The 17,349-nt window shown below is 52.1% G+C and overlaps 2 protein-coding genes across 6 annotated transcripts in view; one reads left to right on the top strand and one right to left on the bottom strand.

Moving 5' to 3' along the window:
• Positions 1–15,043, bottom strand: part of CES5A (carboxylesterase 5A) — a 25,152-nt gene extending 10,109 nt beyond the window's left edge. For 2 of the 5 annotated variants that reach the window (XM_066244222.1, XM_066244221.1), the window contains exons 1-9: positions 14,923–15,043; positions 13,576–13,780; positions 11,526–11,664; positions 9,486–9,619; positions 7,546–7,699; positions 5,308–5,412; positions 3,678–3,782; positions 1,922–2,062; positions 1,115–1,183 (exon numbers count right to left, since the gene is read on the bottom strand). In XM_066244222.1, the coding sequence (XP_066100319.1) occupies positions 1,115–1,183; positions 1,922–2,062; positions 3,678–3,782; positions 5,308–5,412; positions 7,546–7,699; positions 9,486–9,619; positions 11,526–11,664; positions 13,576–13,780; positions 14,923–14,998 (1,128 nt within the window). In that variant the 5' untranslated portion in view covers positions 14,999–15,043. Of the gene's footprint in view, positions 1–1,114; positions 1,184–1,921; positions 2,063–3,677; positions 3,783–5,307; positions 5,413–7,545; positions 7,700–9,485; positions 9,620–11,525; positions 11,665–13,575; positions 13,781–14,922 lie in introns of those variants that run through there. The other 3 variants (XM_066244224.1, XM_066244225.1, XM_066244226.1) reach the window with 3 other exon arrangements.
• Positions 15,044–16,413: 1,370 nt separating this feature from the next.
• On the top strand, positions 16,414–17,100 carry LOC136313568 (uncharacterized). Its single transcript, XM_066244106.1, has one exon. The coding sequence runs from the start codon at positions 16,414–16,416 to the stop codon at positions 17,098–17,100; it is 687 nt and encodes a 228-aa protein (XP_066100203.1).
• The last annotated feature ends 249 nt before the right edge of the window (positions 17,101–17,349 follow it).

The following is a 17,349-nucleotide window of genomic DNA, read 5'->3' on the forward strand; positions in this document are numbered from 1 at the left end:
TCAGTCCAAACTCCCATCGTCAAACAGCCAAGACTCATGCAACACCCCTTCTAAGCCTTAGGGCCCGAGGGGGCCGCCTGCTCCAGCCTGGTCCGCTTCACAGCCGCCGGACTCTTTCTCCAGTGGACACTGAGTCACGGCAGTCTTCCGTTCCGGCCCCTGAGCCGGACTCCATGGGTCTTCCAGAGTGTGTAACAGCCACAAGCACCCTCCCTGCCGCAGCCGGCTCCTTAGACTGATTCCTCCTACTTCTCTGCTCCTGGTTGCTCCTCTCAGTTCCTCCAGCTCCCCTCACCCCTGCTCCTCCACCCCCCAGACAAACCTAACTCATCCTGCAAAACCCTTCCCTGAGTGAGCCGCCCGCTCCCTCCCGCGGGGCCACGGACGCCACTCTGCCCTGATTTGTGTAGCAATGAACTGAAGTGTCTCGTCAGGTCTGTCCTCCCCCAAATGTCACACATTCCTCAAGTGCAGGGGGGATGCCTCCTAGTCACCGCACCCCAGTGCCAGGGAAGTGCTGGGGCAGATGGGCTCTCAATACATGTTTGATCAATGAACAAATGAATCAACTGAGCACGGCACAGAGTCCACGCTGAATAAATGCCCATGGAACGAGGAAAGGGAGGAAGGAAAGGACTCATTGCCACCTCCTCATGTCTGGGTCTATGCAGACGTGAATGAATAAGCAGGTGGATCACGGTCCTCGGTATTGCTAGAACCTAGGACGCAGGCTGGGGTCTGTCTATGCAGACGTGAATGAATAAGTGGGTGGATCACGGTCCTCGGTATTGCTAGAACCTAGGACGCAGGCTGGGGTCTATCTATGCAGACGTGAATGAATAAGCAGGTGGATCACGGTCCTCGGTATTGCTAGAACCTAGGACGCAGGCTGGGGTCTGTCTATGCAGACGTGAATGAATAAGTGGGTGGATCACGGTCCTCGGTATTGCTAGAGCCTAGGACGCAGGCTGGGGTCTGTCTATGCAGACGTGAATGAATAAGCGGGTGGATCACGGTCCTCGGTATTGCTAGAACCTAGGACGCAGGCTGGCTGGCGTGCAGTGAATGCGAGTTCCCGGTCCCAGGTGGGTTTCAGAATTCAGAACTTACTTACCAGGATTTTATTTACCATGTACAGGGCGAGGGACCTGTTGCAGCCAGTGAGGATCTCAGGAAACTCCTTCTGTGGAGAGAAGCGGGCACCTACGTGAGCACGTCGGGCCACCAGAGGGGGGACCGGCTCTCTGAGGCACAGGCACCCGCCTTGCAGAGGGGAGGCTGGGAAACGCAGTAACCCTCTCAACCCCCAGGGGGCCACACATACACGTGGCCTCAGTGGGTTCGCTAAGCAATACAGTGTCTTCTCCTCGCGTTTGATAAAAGGCAGCCTTGTTAAACCCGTAGTCTGGTGGGACCCGAGTGGCTTTCCTGTGGAAAGGCCATGTCATGGGCTGGGTTGTGTCCCCCACAAACTCCTATGTTGAAGCCCTAATGCCAGGACCTCAGAATGAGGCTGCCTGCACTTAAAGAGGTGATAAAATTAAAATGAGGACGTTAGGTTGGGCCCTAATCCAATCTGACTGATGTTCTCGTAAGAACAGGACATTTGGACTTGCAAAGAGACACCGAGGAGGTGTACACACAGAGAAAAGACCACGTGAGGGCACATCTGGAAGGCGGCCACCTGCAAGCCAAGGAGAGAGGCCTCAGGAGACACCGAACTGGCCAGCACCTTGACCTTGGACTTCCCAGACTCCAGAACCTTGCGAAAATAAATGCCTGTCATTTAAGCCACCCAGCCTGCGATGTTCTGTTCCGGCAGCCCTCGCAGACTAATACGGGCCTGTGGCTCCAGCCCTCATGACACACACCCCTGTCCCAATGGAGAAGCAGCGACAGGAACCACAGAGGAAACTCTTACCAGGGGCAGCTGGAAGCCACACTCGTGGTTGTTGACTCCGATGATTGCAGGAACCGGATTAAATGTTTTTCTAAGCAATAGTTTTAAAGGATCTTTGGGAAAGAGATGACGGTCAACCACGCGCGTGAAGGATTTGGTTTTCTGTCAGAAGAAGAGAAAAGCCAGACTCTGTCTCTGTTTGCAGAATCTGATGTCCCCAACCTCTAGCCATGCTGAGCCAACCCGCTCTAGTAAAACGTGGTTAAGAAAGGAGGGAACAAGCCCCTCTCGGCCCATCCCATGCATCTGTGCCGCCTGGGCAGGGGGGGTGGACTTCTCCGTGCCTTCATTTCCTCCTCTGCTGATAGGGAACGATAACGGCAGTGATCTCAGAAAGATAGTGCCCTAGCACAGTGGTTCTCAAAGTGTGGGTCCCAAACCAGCAGCATCAGCGTCACCTGAGAACTTGTCAGAAAGGCAGATTCTCAGGCCTCCCCCCGGCCTACTGCGTATAGAACTCTGGGCGTACAGTCCAGCCAACTTTTTAAAAAAAGAAACCCTCAGCTGGTTCTGATGTGTGTTCAAGTGTGAGAAGCACTGATCCAATGCACTAAGCGGAGTGGGGCGCGGGGCAGGCCGACAGGGGGCGAGGGTGGGCGCGAGCCCCTTCCTGCGGCCTCTTCCTTGGCACTGCGCCCTGGCTCAGGCTTTCCTAGGGCTCAGGAAGCAATATTTGCTTCTAGTCATGATTTTTTTTTTTTTTTTTAGGACTGTTTGGAAGTGCTGTTAGTCCATCAAGTCAAGGATTCGTCTAGTTCCCAGGCTCCAACACAGCTCACAGCGAATCCTCAATTCATGCCACATAACCGTTCAACAACTGTCGGAATCTGGCAGATAGTGACCTTGCTCTTCCAGGGACTGTCAGAAACTCTCAAGATTGGGAAAGACGTAAACGAGCATTCAGCTCAATGAATCATCCGGTCAGGGGTCCCCAAAGTTTTTACACAGGGGGCCAGTTCACTGTCCCTCAGACCGTTGGAGGGCCGGACTATAAAAAAAACTATGAGCAAATCCCTATGCACACTGCACATATCTTATTATAAAGTAAACAAACAAAACGGGAACAAATACAATATTTAAAATAAAGAACAAGTAAATTTAAATCAACAAACTGACCAGTATTTCAATAGGAACTCTGCTCCTTTCACTGACCACCAATGAAAGAGGTGCCCCTTCCGGAAGTGTGGCGGAGGCCGGATAAATGGCCTCAAGGGGCCGTAGTTTGGGGACCCCCGATCCAGTGACTGAAACTTGTCGTCGGGACCCTTCTTGCATTCCCACACGGGTGGGTATCTCACTGCCTTCTAAAAGAGCAGATCCTTTTTCAGACAGTTGAAGGTTTAGAGAGTTTGTGGTCATACCAAGCCACGACAACTTCCCAACAGGACTTCCAGCTCTTGATCTGGACTTCAGCTGCTGAGGTCCTGGGAAACAAGCATGGGCTCTTCCCTGTGAGCTGCCCTCCGATGACAGAGACACCACTTTTGCCATTTGTATTTTGCTGAATCTTCTTCAGGCTACGTAGGTACGCCTGGCCCACCAAGTTCCTTAAATTACCTAGAAGGGTCCTACTGTCCACATTTTTAACAGCTATGACTATGAATCTGTAGCTCCTCTCTTCCCAAGTCCTGAGTCGAAATAGCAAACAGCAGTAGGGTTTGTCTACCGTGCCGCTCCGAGGGCAGCCCCGCCCCCACGCCCCCTGCCCGCCCGTCACCTGGCTGATGCTCAGCAGCTCCTTGGAGGACTTGGCCCTCAGGCACTGCAGCAGGGCCTTGGAGTCTGTCGCACGGCTCCCACAGATGTTCGCAACCACCTTCAGCTATTTCCAGAGAAGGGCCAGGTTAGAGCACAGCACTGGCTGGAACGCTGCTCTGAGGTCGCCGGTTCAAAACCCTGGGCTTGCCTGGTCAAGGTACATATGGGAGTTGATGCTTCCTGCTTTTCCCTCCCTCCCTTTCCTCTCTAAAATGAATAAATAAAAGTAAAATAAACAAACAAAAAAGACAGTATTGGAAGCCTCCAGGGAAATGAAAATTGGGAAGAGTCTTCAATCCGGCCACAGGCTGGTCCTTCAAATCAGGACACCCAGCCTGCCGGCCCTCCCTACTCTCACGCGCCCACAGTGGGATGGACATAGTGAGGACAGGTTGGCCCTGCGTCGTCCCGACTCTCCTGCCTGACCCTCCTTGTCATTGTTAGTAATGGCTTAGGCTTGCCCTCTCGCTGACTTCTCCACTTGAGTAGAATTTGTCCCTTGGAAGTAGTGGTCTTAAATCTTCTGGGAGTTGTGGGTGCTCTGAGAGTCCAGTGAACGCTCGAGCCCTTCCCTGGGAAAGTGCACGGACACATAGGGTCTGCAGACCACTGTAGGAGTGTGAGGACCACCTCCCCAACATATCTACGGGTTCCAGGTTTAAAATCCTTGTCACCGTCCTCTCAAGTTAGTATATGCCTTCTCCCTTCTCCACTCAGAAGCCCACAGGTCCCGAGAGAGAGCCGGGAAAACAGAGGGCCTCACTACGTGCGTGGTGAACAAACACGTGTATACACACGCCGAGAGTAGCTTGATATATCACGGTACCGAAGTCCATTTTTCCTCTGCAGTAAGAACATTTCTGCACTATTATCAGTCTGTTTCTGCTCTTGGTGTGTGTTGCTGTTTTCTGTGAGATGTTTAAACAAGTGCAGCGCTCTCGTGAATAACACCAGGAGGTGGCTCCAGAGTCCAGTGTTTCATAGCGTTCATTAAACGAATCCTCCCCTCTGTGGACCCATTCATTGAGCATTTATAGTTGCCTAACATGTGTCAGACATTATGCCGGGACATGAAAGATACAGAAACCTTGGTCTCCAGGTCCTTACTATCTGGTTGCATGCAAAGACAAGATGACAGATGACAAATGTCTGGGGTATCTGCCTCACTTCCCCCTGCGGTCTCACACCAGACAATATTAATAGGTCACAGTGTTATTTCCTACTGAGCTGGAAACAGCGTCAGAATCTTATCATCAAATTCTAGGTGGGAGAGAATAGATATAGGAGATGAGACATATATAACCCAGGGGACTATGTTATATATCATAAGCAAAGAATAACAATTACGATGTGAGAACTATCTCTCTCTCTCTCTCTCTCTCTCTCACACACACACACACACACACACACACACGTACACCAGCAGCACTGTGTTGTATACCTGGACCCGTTTCCCGTTGAACCGGGCCTTCAGGGAAGCAACAAGGCTCACCCTAGGCCAGCATCACATTCTCTGCCCATGCCCAGCGCAGGGTCTACCAACACCTGACCAACGAGTGGATGCAGAGAGGTGGCAGCGATATACCTACATCCTCATTTCTCTCCTTGTCCAAGGCTGTCTGGTAAGGGATGATGGCCACCCCACTCTCCATAATGGCTCTGTGGAACAAGTCTTTAGACAGTGGGGACAGGACCTAGAGAGAGAGCACAGGAGACCCAGCAAGTTACCCAGGGGCCTTCCCACCCATCACCCGCCACCCATCCCTTCTTTAAAGAAAAATTCCCAGGAAGCCTCCTCAAGACAACTAACCTTAGAGAGGAAATAAAGAGTCCTAGTTTGGGGGCTCAAGGACTAGTCATGAAGGTTCGGGACCTTCATACAGCCTCTCTGAGCCCCAGGGTCCTCCTGAACATTGAAGCCGAACCTTCTGGTGTGTGAGGGCTGGTTCCTTCACTTCTCAGCTATGCGAACCCCGGGCGAGTGGCTGGGTATTTCTAAGCATCCATTTACTCTTAGAAAACTAGAGTAAAAACTGAATCTACATCACAGAATTGTTCTGCTTCGTACCGTGCCTGGTTAGGTAAGAAGCACTCGTGAAATGGTGGCCAGATCAGATATGTGAAGTTCACCTCAGCCACCAGATAAGGTTATGTTGAAGATACGGAATACCTCCTAAGGCGTCAAGTGTAACACAGCAGAAGCTTAGCCCGCCGCGCTGTAACTGACTGGTGATTAACATCTTAACCAATGGCCAGGAAATGCTGGCCACTCAGAACTCAGAGCCAGGGAGCCGTTCTCGGGCACCTCTGCACCTCTCTGTTCCCACCGATTTCTTGACAAGAGCCAGGTGTGTCTGCTTCCAAACCTGTTGGGTCAGTGACACTTGCTATTGTAAATTCATCATCAGTGAACTACCACGGGAACCAACGGATGCGTGTGTGTGAAGCGAAGACAAAATTATGTTTTCTTGGGGGGGGGGGGAAGAAAACCTTGACAGAGGCACACAGCTAAAAACCTACGGTTATCAAATTAGGGGTGCACAAGATAAGGGGACATCACGTAGGGGAAAACGGGAAACTCGGTCAGTGGGCCGCGCCCAAAGACTACTTGGCAGGCCTCTCTGAGTGCACGGTCACCTAAGTACACTGAGACCGCCACGTGAGGACAATGAGTTCTGTGGTGGTTCATGCAAGAGAGCCGCGTGGAACCTCCGGGCAGCAAACTGACTGAAACGATGAGACCCTGTATCGAACCACTGGGGAAGGCGTGCACACTTTCTGTTTTAAGTTAAAATAAAATGTTTATTTTGGCCTGACCAGGCGGTGGCGCAGTGGATAGAGCGTCGGACTGGGATGCGGAGGACCCAGGTCCAAGACCCCGAGGTGGCCAGCTTGAGCGCGGGCTCATCTGGTTTGAGCAAAAGCTCACCAGCTTGGACCCAAGGTCGCTGGCTCGAGCAAGGGGTTACTTGGTCTGCTGAAGGCCTGCGGTCAAGGCACATATGAGAAAGCAATCAATGAACAACTAAGGTGTCGCAACGAAAAACTAATGATTGATGCTTCTCATCTCTCTCTGTTCCTGTCTTTCTGTCCCTGTCTATCCCTCTCTCTGACTCTGTCTCTGTAAAAAAATAAAATAAAAAATGTTTATTTTGTTTGTTAGTTTGTGCTGTTCGTTAGACACAGAGAACAGACTGACAGCTGCCAGAGGGGTGGGGGTTAGGGGCTGGGTGAACATGGTGAAGGGATTTCAGTAAAAACAAAGACAAACAAAATTCACAGATAGACACTAGCACGGTGATGACCAGAGGGAAGGGGGTGGGGCGGTGGAAAAGGGGAAAGGGGATAAATGGTGATGGAAGGAGACTGGACTCGGGGTGGTGAGCACGTGGTGTGCTGTGCAGGTGATGTGTTATAGAATGGTACGCCTGAAGCCTGTGTCATGTTATTAATCAATGTCACCCTAATAAAATCAATTAAAATTCAATGTTTACATATAGCTTTTGCTATTTTATGCTTTAGCTGAGATTTTTTGTTTTTTTTAATTAAACAATGGCCAGTCATGGTAAATGGATACCAGGGCTTCAACTGTACAAATAGAAATGATTTTTTCCTCAAATTATCACTCACTATGTGATCTTGGGTGATTCATTTAAACTCTCCGGCGACAGCTCTCATCCTTGAAGTGAGACTGAGCCCCCCTAACCCACGATGCGAGGCTCCAGGGAGATCACGTGCACAAACGTGTTTGTTTAACATGATGCATCGCCCTCGTTTTTGTAACCTCCCCGCCGAGGTTCATTCAAGTCCCACAGAGGAGAACTCACAAGGCTGGACACGCTTATGGCTCCTGCAGACTCGCCGAAGATGGTCACAGAGCGGGGGTCCCCACCAAAGAATTTGATGTTCTCCTGGACCCAGGTTAGAGCAGCCAGCTGGTCCAGGAAGGCCCAGTTCCCCCGGGCGTACCGGTCCCCTGTGCTAGGGGAGAGAGGCGGAGTGAGAATGCTCAGTGGACCACCTTCTGCCTCCCGTACCCCAGGGAGCTGGTGGCAGAGGCTGTGGGCAGATGTCAGGGCATTGCCACTCTCCCTAGGCAAAGACTGGGAAGCAGAAACCTGGGGCAGCAGGTAAACCAAGCATGGTTCTTCTCTCCCTCTGCTGGGATTAGGGTTTGAGAATCTGAGGAAAGCTACACACCCCAGAAAAAGGCACCATCTTGTATATGCAATTTCAGGATATTGAAAGGTTCCCCTAAGGCTGTGGATTCCAGAAGAGCCCTGCTCCTGGGAGTTTCTCTGGCTCCCTAGGCACGGAGATTCCAATGAATGACTACATGTACAATAATGCTAAAAACAGTGGCGGCAGCATCGTGCATGACACTGTCCTAAGGGCTTGACGGCTGATGCTCCCATAATCCTGCCCACCTGGGAGGCGGGTGGTGCTGGGTTTTCTCTCTCTGCCCCTCTGGGTTTTATGCCCACCTTCTCCACCCTCCTCGAGAAAGGCTGACCTCTATGAACAGCAGCCCCCCAGGCTTCCTGTCACACGTGGGAAGTGGGTGGCCCTGGTCAGGGGCTTGCGGTGGGATATCTAGAGACCGGCATGTGTATTTCACCACCGAGACCCCTCTCTGCTGGAAGGTGGTTTGGGCAGTGGCTGCATTTCTCCAAGGCCATAGCTCACGCCTCTTGCCTCCTACGAAATCTGCAAGCAAGCCCGAAGGATTTTGCTGGATACATCAACTCCTTCTCATAGACAAGAAGTCCGGACACAGAGAGTAAATCCTTTGCCCGGGACCTACAATGTTGCAGATTTGGGACTCAAATCCAATGAGTATAACCCCAGAGTCCACGGTCCCGGCCATGTCCCCATGCTGTGGCCCGTGCAGAGGGCACATTTCCCAGGATGGATGGACAATTAACGGGGAGGGAAGACAATGTAATGGAGTAACTATTTTCAGGTGAGCATCTGAGGAGCCTTGGGATGAGGCCCTCTGGCAGGGACTACTAACTGCTCACACACTCTGTGTCCTCATCTTCTGGGACACACAGCTGGGCTACCTATCCCCATGGCCCTTGTGTTGGGTGTGGCCACGTGACTGAGCTCCACCAATGGTATATGAACCATTGCGACAAGCGCCACCTCCAGGCTGACCCAGGAAGACCCTCCCCCCACGACTGTTCAATCTCTTTCTCCACTTGCCAGCCAAATGCAGAGGGTCTGGGGCCCTATGGGGGTGGGGGGCAGGCAGAGCCACAGGCAGAAGGAGCCCACGTCCCTGGCTGACCATGTGGAAGAATGTCTGTCAGTCAGGAACACTCAGTTAGATTCCTCTGGAGTGAGAAAGAGATTTTTTATTGCTCTCAACCACTAAAGCATGGGGGTTTCTCTGCTACACAGGCAGTTCTCGGGTTACGAACGAGGTAAGTCCTGTCAGTTTGTACTTAAGTTGAATTTGCATGTAAGTTGAAAGAAGTACATTTTACCTATTACATGGAACTTAGATGTTTGTCTTAACGTAGTATTTATTTTTACCTCTCTGTGCATATAAATACTTAAACCTTTTCAAACCTTACAGAACCTGTCTTGTTTGTAACCCGGAGACTACCTGGCATTGCTAAAATTACCTACATCATTTGGGTCCGATTTATTCAGTGTCACCGAGGGCTCCTTCCTCCTTAGGATGCTGGGTGCTGAATCCCCCGTGGCTGCTGCACAGCTGCCCCCTGGGGGCCAGAGGTGCCAATCACTGGGGGACACTCACTTGAAGAAGCCGAATATTCCTAGCCGGTACTGGGTCGTCACCACCAGCACGTCTTCATAGGCAGCCAGGGCGGACCCGTCGAAGATGGAGCCTGAGCCAGACTGGAAGCCGCCCCCCGGGATCCACACCATGACCTAAGGAAGGGAGAGGAACTTTCCAGTCAGCCTGCCGGGCACTCATGTGCCCTCCCTGTGCATGTTGGGTCCTTCTTGCTCTATGAAAATATAACTGTCTCATTTTCCTCTCTAAAGAGCATCAGATGTTTTGTCTTTTTTTTTTTTTTTTTTTTTTTTTTTTTTTTTTTTTTTTTTGCATTTTTCTGAAGCTGGAAACAGGGAGAGACAGTCAGACAGACTCCCGCATGCGCCCGACCGGGATCCACCCGGCACGCCCACCATGGGGCCACGCTCTGCCCACCAGGGGGCGATGCTCTGCCCATCCTGGGCGTCGCCATGTTGCGACCAGAGCCACTCTAGCGCCTGGGGCAGAGGCCACAGAGCCATGCCCAGCGCCCGGGCCATCTTTGCTCCAATGGAGCCTTGGCTGCGGGAGGGGAAGAGAGAGACAGAGAGGAAGGCGCGGCGGAGGGGTGGAGAAGCAAATGGGCGCTTCTCCTGTGTGCCCTGGCCGGGAATCGAACCCGGGTCTTCCGCACGCTAGGCCGACGCTCTATCGCTGAGCCAACCGGCCAGGGCCTAGATGTTTTGTCTTTTGAAGAAGGTTTAGGGTTAAGCATGTGGACTCCAGCACCTGAGTGTCTAGATTTGATTCTGAGCTCTGCCCCTGTGTGACCTTGAGAAGATTACTTAACCTCTCTGAGCCTTGCTTTCCTCATCTGTAAGATGCAAAGAATAAAGGAATTTCATTTATGAGGCTATTATGAGGTTTAAACAAGATTCTGCATCTATAGTCCATAGAACAGTGTGGGCACGTTTCAAGTGCTCAGAAAGTAATAAGTAAATATTGAACTTGTGAACCACAAGAAGATAGAAACCATTGTAAGCCATGTAAGAGAGCAAAAACAGCCTAAGCTGTTTTATCCAAGGTTTTTGTCTACCTACAAAGCAAAGAGAAGAGAGAAAAAAAGGGAAGAGAAGTGTGGAAACTTTACTATGTATACTGATTAGAAAAACTGGGACCGGGAAACGTAAAACCTTATTCAAACGGTATTACCACTATTTATACTTAATGATAAATCTTTTCCATTATCCTTTTTTAAGGTCACACTAGGGACTGCCACTCTTGGCGCAGGAAGAAAGAGGAATGCCATGGAAGAAAAGGAGAACTGGACAAAGCCCTGGCCTTCCCACAAGAACCTGCCACTTCCTGTGGGTAGAGCAGGGGGCAAGGCGCTATGCCCCCTCTGTGCCGCCTCTTCTCCGTCTGTAGAATGGGTCCAATAACCTCGACCCTCCCAGTTGCTGTGGGGGTTAAATGAGATACTGTACTGTGCCTGGCACATGTCAGCAACGAATAGATGTTGCCATTATGATGCAGATAGAGCGAGTGTCTCACTGCACTGGCATGGGGGAGAGGAGATGATGGGAGGGTGTGGTTAAAATTAGATGGTAGATTGTACATTTTGTACTCACGGAGGGACCGTTTACATTCATAAGTAAAATGCCTCACATTATTACCTGACTGTCTTCATTACAAAGAAAATCATTGGAGAATGCAATTATCTTCTTTAAAAAAAAAAAGGATTTCCCAAGCAAGCAAACAAACAAAAAATAATCAAAGTCTTTTTAAACATGTCTTTTCTAAATGTTTACAGACCATTAAATACTGAACGGGGGCAGGGGGGACAAAACAAAATGAAAACCAAAGCTCAAGTCACTGCCAACAAAGAGGCAATCGGAATAGAAGAGAAAGCGAATCCGTCATTAGAATGATTTTTTATGGAAGTTATTGACATGCTAAATGACTACATGTCTCTTTTACCCAACAGGAGCCCCGCCCCGCTGCAGACACTCAGCCCCTCTGCCCGGGTCCCAGCCCCGGGACCTCCAGCGGGAGCCCCCACCACGGCAGCAGCCTTACGGGAAGCTTGGAGCCACTGTTCGCGTGGGCTGGTGCGTGGATGTTAAGGTACAGGCAGTCTTCTGACAGTCCCAGTTTGGGGTAACGCACCATGAGAAGCTGTTGATCTATGAGCAGCCACTGTGGATCCTGTAAGCACCTTGGAAAAGGGGAGGAGAAACCCCCAGAACTGTTGTCAGCAAACTTGCTCGGGAGGGGCCGGTTTTTGTGAGGGCAGGAGGTCTGGCGGTGCGCAGTGCCTGAGCGGAAGCTGGCTATGAGGGCTCTTGGGACTAAGTTAATCGTGCCCCACCCCTTGCTGGGACATGCAAACAAACCACGATTCTCTTTGATCTGGTTCCTGGATAGGAAAGTACACAGTGCCCAATAATTGTACCATTAACCCCCAGCACCCACCCATACCTATACCCACCGTCATCATCTTAATACACACATAAAAGAATCAGACTGGCTCAATATTTCCCCAAACTGTAGAGGTCAGGACACTGGGCTGCATATCAAGATCTTTGTTCTGGCAGCTCCTTCTTCTGCCCCTAGAGGAACCAAAGAGTGTGTCTAGGCTTCTCCAGCAGGAGCCGACGGTAGTGCATGTGCAGAGAGACCCCTGCATCCAGGCCTTTTGCCAATCTGGTTCCTCTGCTAGACTGTCTACTCACTCATGTTCTTCCCTTTCTTTCAGATTCAGTCCATAGAAGGCTCCCTCCTCCAGGAAGCCTTCTGAGATTTCTCCAGTTAGACCATAGATATCTTTGGAAACACGGTTTTGTATTTTTTTTCCTAGAACTTCCTTAGACTGTGAGCAGCTAAAAGCCTCGGACTCTGTATTAGTCACCTAAGTACCTCATAGACCTTATCACAGAGTCTGACACACAGTAACATCAAGTGAATATTTCTACAAAATGCTCAAGTAATGTTATTATTATTTTTTTTTTTGATAGACTAGTAAACAGATTTGAGGCAAATCTATCCTGGACAAGTCTTGATGCTTTTTTGCCCCTTTGTAGGTTGTTATCAAGAATCGAGGCCTCATGCTCTCGACAAAGCCATCCCTGACCTCCTCTCAAAGCTAGGGGCTCTCTGTTTCCTCAGCACCCTTCTCCGATCCCTATGGTGGCCTCTGTCACTCCACGTTTTCATTGCCATTGTTTGGGTCCCCACTTCCATTACCACTCTGCAGGTGCCTGAGGGCAGCCATGTCTGACCCATGGTGGAGTCATCCAGGGCCTAATGGAGATCCAGGCACTGAGCCGGTTTTCAACAGATACGAGCTGAATGAACAGACGAGTTTCTGCTTCGTGTCCCAGTCTCTAGGCCACACGAGGTCTTTTCTGCGGCTCAGGGAGCTTCCTGGCACCAGGGTACTCCTTGTGCCTGGGAACCCAATGCCAGGAATACGACCAGTCTGAGGACTTGACAAAATCTAGCAGGCAAAAGATTCCTGGGGATTTCCAAGTCTGAGCTCCCACCTAATGCACGAGCCCCTTCCCATAATTGACCGGGGAACTGTTTGCCTGCCGAAGCTTGAAAATCTGCCGTGACTGGGAGCTGCATACTTCCCAGTCCCTGGTGACAGAGGGGCACATTCATGTCACACACCACAGGGACTGACGGTTCTCCACCGCGGGCCAGCCACTGGATGGGCCACAGCATTGACTGTCACAGCTACGTCCCCTTAACGTGCTTCTCCCCTCTGACCACGGAGACTAAGGCCAGCTGAGAGGTTGCACGTGAACACCAGATAATCCCTTCCGATAGAGAGAGCCAGTAAGTCCATCACAGCTGTTCCCAAACCAGACCGGATTCAGAATCCTTAGAGAGCTTTTCCGGGCACAGGTCTGGAGCTGCCAATCAGGAAGTTCGGACAGGAGCCCAGGGGATCTGCATGTTCTTGGCGATACCATGTGATCACTGAAGCCACTATGACACCCTCCCCTCTCCCTTCTCCCCAATGCCCGCCCCCTCCCATGGGCTACATGACCTGTATTCCCCCTCAGTGCTCTGCCCCCACTCCCAGGTCACAGGCCACCCATGGGACCAAGCCTGGCCTTACGACTTAGGGTAGGACGTGGCGTCTCGGACGTCTTTCCAGGACAGGGCGGGCTGTGGGTTTGCGAAGCGCAGGGGTCCCAGCGGGGGGGCAGCGAAGGGGATCCCCAGGAACACGTTCACGAGCCTGGCGCTGCCCGACACGCTGACTTGCTTTCCCTGGACCCGTCCCAGCCGGGTGCTCCTCACTGGGGCATCGCCGCCTGGCCCTGCGGGAACACGAGGGGAAGAGTCAGGAGCTGCCTGGGAAGAGGCCAGGAACAAGCCAGACTCAGAGCTCCCCCAAGCGGGGGCTCGCTTTCTCTCTCTCTCTCTCTCTCTCTCTCTCTCTCTCTCAGCCCAGACGCTGTGCGACAGGAAGCATCTGGATTCCTTCTCGAGGACCCACGTCCACCGCTTCCTTCCAGATGCCTTAGACACCCCCTGCGTCAGAGCGCCAACTCGGTTCCTCTTAGGGGCTCAGCACCAAGCCACAGGTCTCCCCTGGTTACCTTGGGAACCCGTGTCCCTCCAAGCACCAAAGCTTTTCCTTCCTGCGGACCCGGTGCTACCCACCCGGCTCCATAGATCCTAGGACTGCACAAAGCCACCTGGCTGGCCCAGCGTTTCCTACAGGTCAGTCCTGTCCGTACCCACCCGCACAGGTGTCTGTGCTTCGCCTACAGGACGGCTGACTCTTTAGTTCTCTTCAGATTAAATGTACATAAACTTTTCTCATTTACCTCGAGGGATCTTAAGCAATAGCATCTATGGAATCGCAGCTTTGCTGAGTTAGGTATATGCTTTTCAATACACATGGAAGTAAGTACACAGCCATGAAAATAAAAGCACCTCTCTCAGATGCCCACTGAAATCAGCTCGTCTACCTCCGGGGTCTGGGGGTGAGACTTCCGAGACGGACAGTGCTGGCTCTTGGTTTCCACATAGAATCTGAAGCCTTGAGACGTTAACTGCCCAGCCACGGACTCAGCAGGACCCAGGTGTCTTGACGTCACCTCTGCTAAAGTCACGCCAATAGGGAAAGTCCTGCCCGGGCAGCCAGCACCCCAGAAGTGAGTGCAGGCCCTGTCCCACACCCCGCCTCAGTGCCCCAGACAGAGCGCTCCCCCAAGGTCAGGACCAGGGTCTTCTGTGCACTACCCACATTCCTTAGAAGGAGACTCCCGCCCTGGGGTGTTCAACAGCACCAGCTCATCAATGAGGTGCCCTGAGGTGAGTCCACAGCTCTCCACGGGCCCTCCGAGAACTCTGAGCAATACCTTCATGTCCACCAGTGGAAAATTCTCCAAGACAGGAAATCCACCCCCCGCCCCATCTTCTGAGTGCCCTCCGCTCCCACTGGGTGTCTCACCCGTGGCGGCAGCTGCTGCAAGGACCCAGACAGCCCACATCAGGGTCCGGCCTGGATGCATCCTCTGCCCCCTCATCTGGCGGGCCCGCCTGCACGCCTCGACACCCCGGGCTGCTGCTGGGCTCAGAGAGCTTCGCTCGGGGACACGAAAGAGCCTCCCGTTAGCAGGCAGATGCTGAGCAGGCGGACACAGGGTGCAGGATTGGTGAAGAATAGCATCAGACCAAGATTCAAGAGAGGAATTGGCCAAGCGGGACTTTCCTGTTCTGATTTACATCAGAAGCTAATGATTAACTCTTGAGCTGGAGAAAGAGAATTCGTAGGGCTTTGGGCTCATAGAGAAGTGGAAGTAGATCTGGGATCAGGTCGGCCAGAGACCTCGACTCGGATGCCTGTTTGCGGCTCTGGCCCTCCCTCGTTGCCCCTGGAAAAAAAAATCCTCCCTGCGCTATAATTCGGTCCCGCCAACGAATCAGAAATAACACCAACCATCTCGCCCGCAACTCCTCCAAGTTATGAAGTGCCTCCACGTGGACTACGCTGTTGTCACACCTGCCCTGCCACACACACGTTTAAGATGTCTTGTTTCTTCATCTTTTTTATTTTTTTAAAGCCCAATTCAACTGCTGCTCCTTCCAAGAGTCTTTCCTAGATTCGCCCGGACTCGCAGCGCTTTGCCTCTCCAGCCTCCCCGTCTCCCAGTTCGCTGGGTGCATGACTGCCTTCCTCCTTGAGAAGGAGGTCCCTCTCCGTGGGTAGCCATCACAGCTCCCCCGTGTACCCTGGTACTTCCCCAGACTCCGCCACTGACCCTCTAGCTTCACCCTCTGCTAACTTGACCAGCAATTTACTTTTTTCTTTAAATCCATCTTTTAAGAAAAAAACAACTGTTCATTTTCAAAGCAATAGTTCCATATCTAATGCAATGAGGGTAGCGTTGTGACATCACTCGCTAGGACCTTGATGTCCCCATCAGTAGCACAGACCAGTGACCTGAACAGCCCTCGAGACACAGACCTGGGAAGGATTCTCTCTGTTCTCCCAACTGCTCTGCTGAAACCCTGAGGAAGAGACCAGAGTGAGAGAAGACCTCGCTCTCAGATCTGGTTTAAAACACGTGCTAATCTACTCCAGCTGGGAGGCCATGGGGAGCGAAGCCCACTTCCCGATTCCCGTAAGGGGAGGCTGAAGGAACGCTGAAGGCATCGGAGCAACTCGGGTGGACAAAACAATGTGAGAATCGCAGGACAGTTAAGTCCCCTCAACCAAAGAAGCCTCTGGGGGTAATCTGTCCACTGCTCAGGAGGCAGGAGGTCCTACTCATGTCACTGGGCACTGTGGCACGCTCGTGTCACCCCACCCGGGAAGTGCTGGACCCTCAGAGCTTCCTCTTACAGCCTTTCTTCAAACACAACTCACATTCACGTGAAAACAAATATATTAACAGGATGTTCAAATCTTTTCCCATCCGGCTCCATCCTGTCATTCCAGATGGCAGCATCACTGCAACCTCATCACTGCACCCCCACATCTACGCCCATCACTGCACCCCCACATCTCCCCCCATCCCCATGCCCCCACATCTATGCCCATCACCCCCCCACATCTACACCCATCACCACCCCCCACATCTACGCCCATCACCAGCCCCCACATCTACGCCCATCACTGTGCCCCCCACATCTACGCCCATCACCACCCCCCACATCTACGCCCATCACCAGCCCCCACATCTACGCCCATCACCGCGCCCCCACATCTACGCCCATCACCACCCCCCACATCTACGCCCATCACCGCACCCCCACATCTACGCCCATCACCACCCCCCACATCTACGCCCATCACCGCACCCCCACATCTACGCCCATCACCACCCCCCACATCTACGCCCATCACCGCGCCCCCACATCTACGCCCATCACCACCCCCCACATCTACGCCCATCACCGCACCCTCACATCTACATCCATCACCGCGCCCCCACATCTACGCCCATCACCACCCCCCACATCTACGCCCATCACCAGCCCCCACATCTACGCCCATCACCAGCCCCCACATCTACGCCCATCACCAGCCCCTACAACTATGCCCATCATGGGGCCTCCATATCTACGCCCATCCCCATGCCCCATATTTATGCCCATCACCGCACCCCACCACTGTATCCAATAGTTGTTAATTGTATTCTCCTCTCTGCAAATGTTCTGCCTTGACTTCTTCACCTGGTGAAATTCTATTGTCTGTCAGGATCCCATGGAAATACCATCTCCTCCATGCAGACTTCCTTATTTTCAAATACTGGAATCATTCTCTCCTTTTCTTTTATACACCTAGTTGATGTCTCTACTACACTATTTACAATAGACCAGTGGTAGTCAACCTGGTCCCTACTGCCCACTAGGGGGCATTCCAGCTTTCATG

This window comes from Saccopteryx bilineata, chromosome 9 (genome assembly GCF_036850765.1).
Source record: "Saccopteryx bilineata isolate mSacBil1 chromosome 9, mSacBil1_pri_phased_curated, whole genome shotgun sequence".
NCBI classification, from domain to species: domain Eukaryota; kingdom Metazoa; phylum Chordata; class Mammalia; order Chiroptera; family Emballonuridae; genus Saccopteryx; species Saccopteryx bilineata.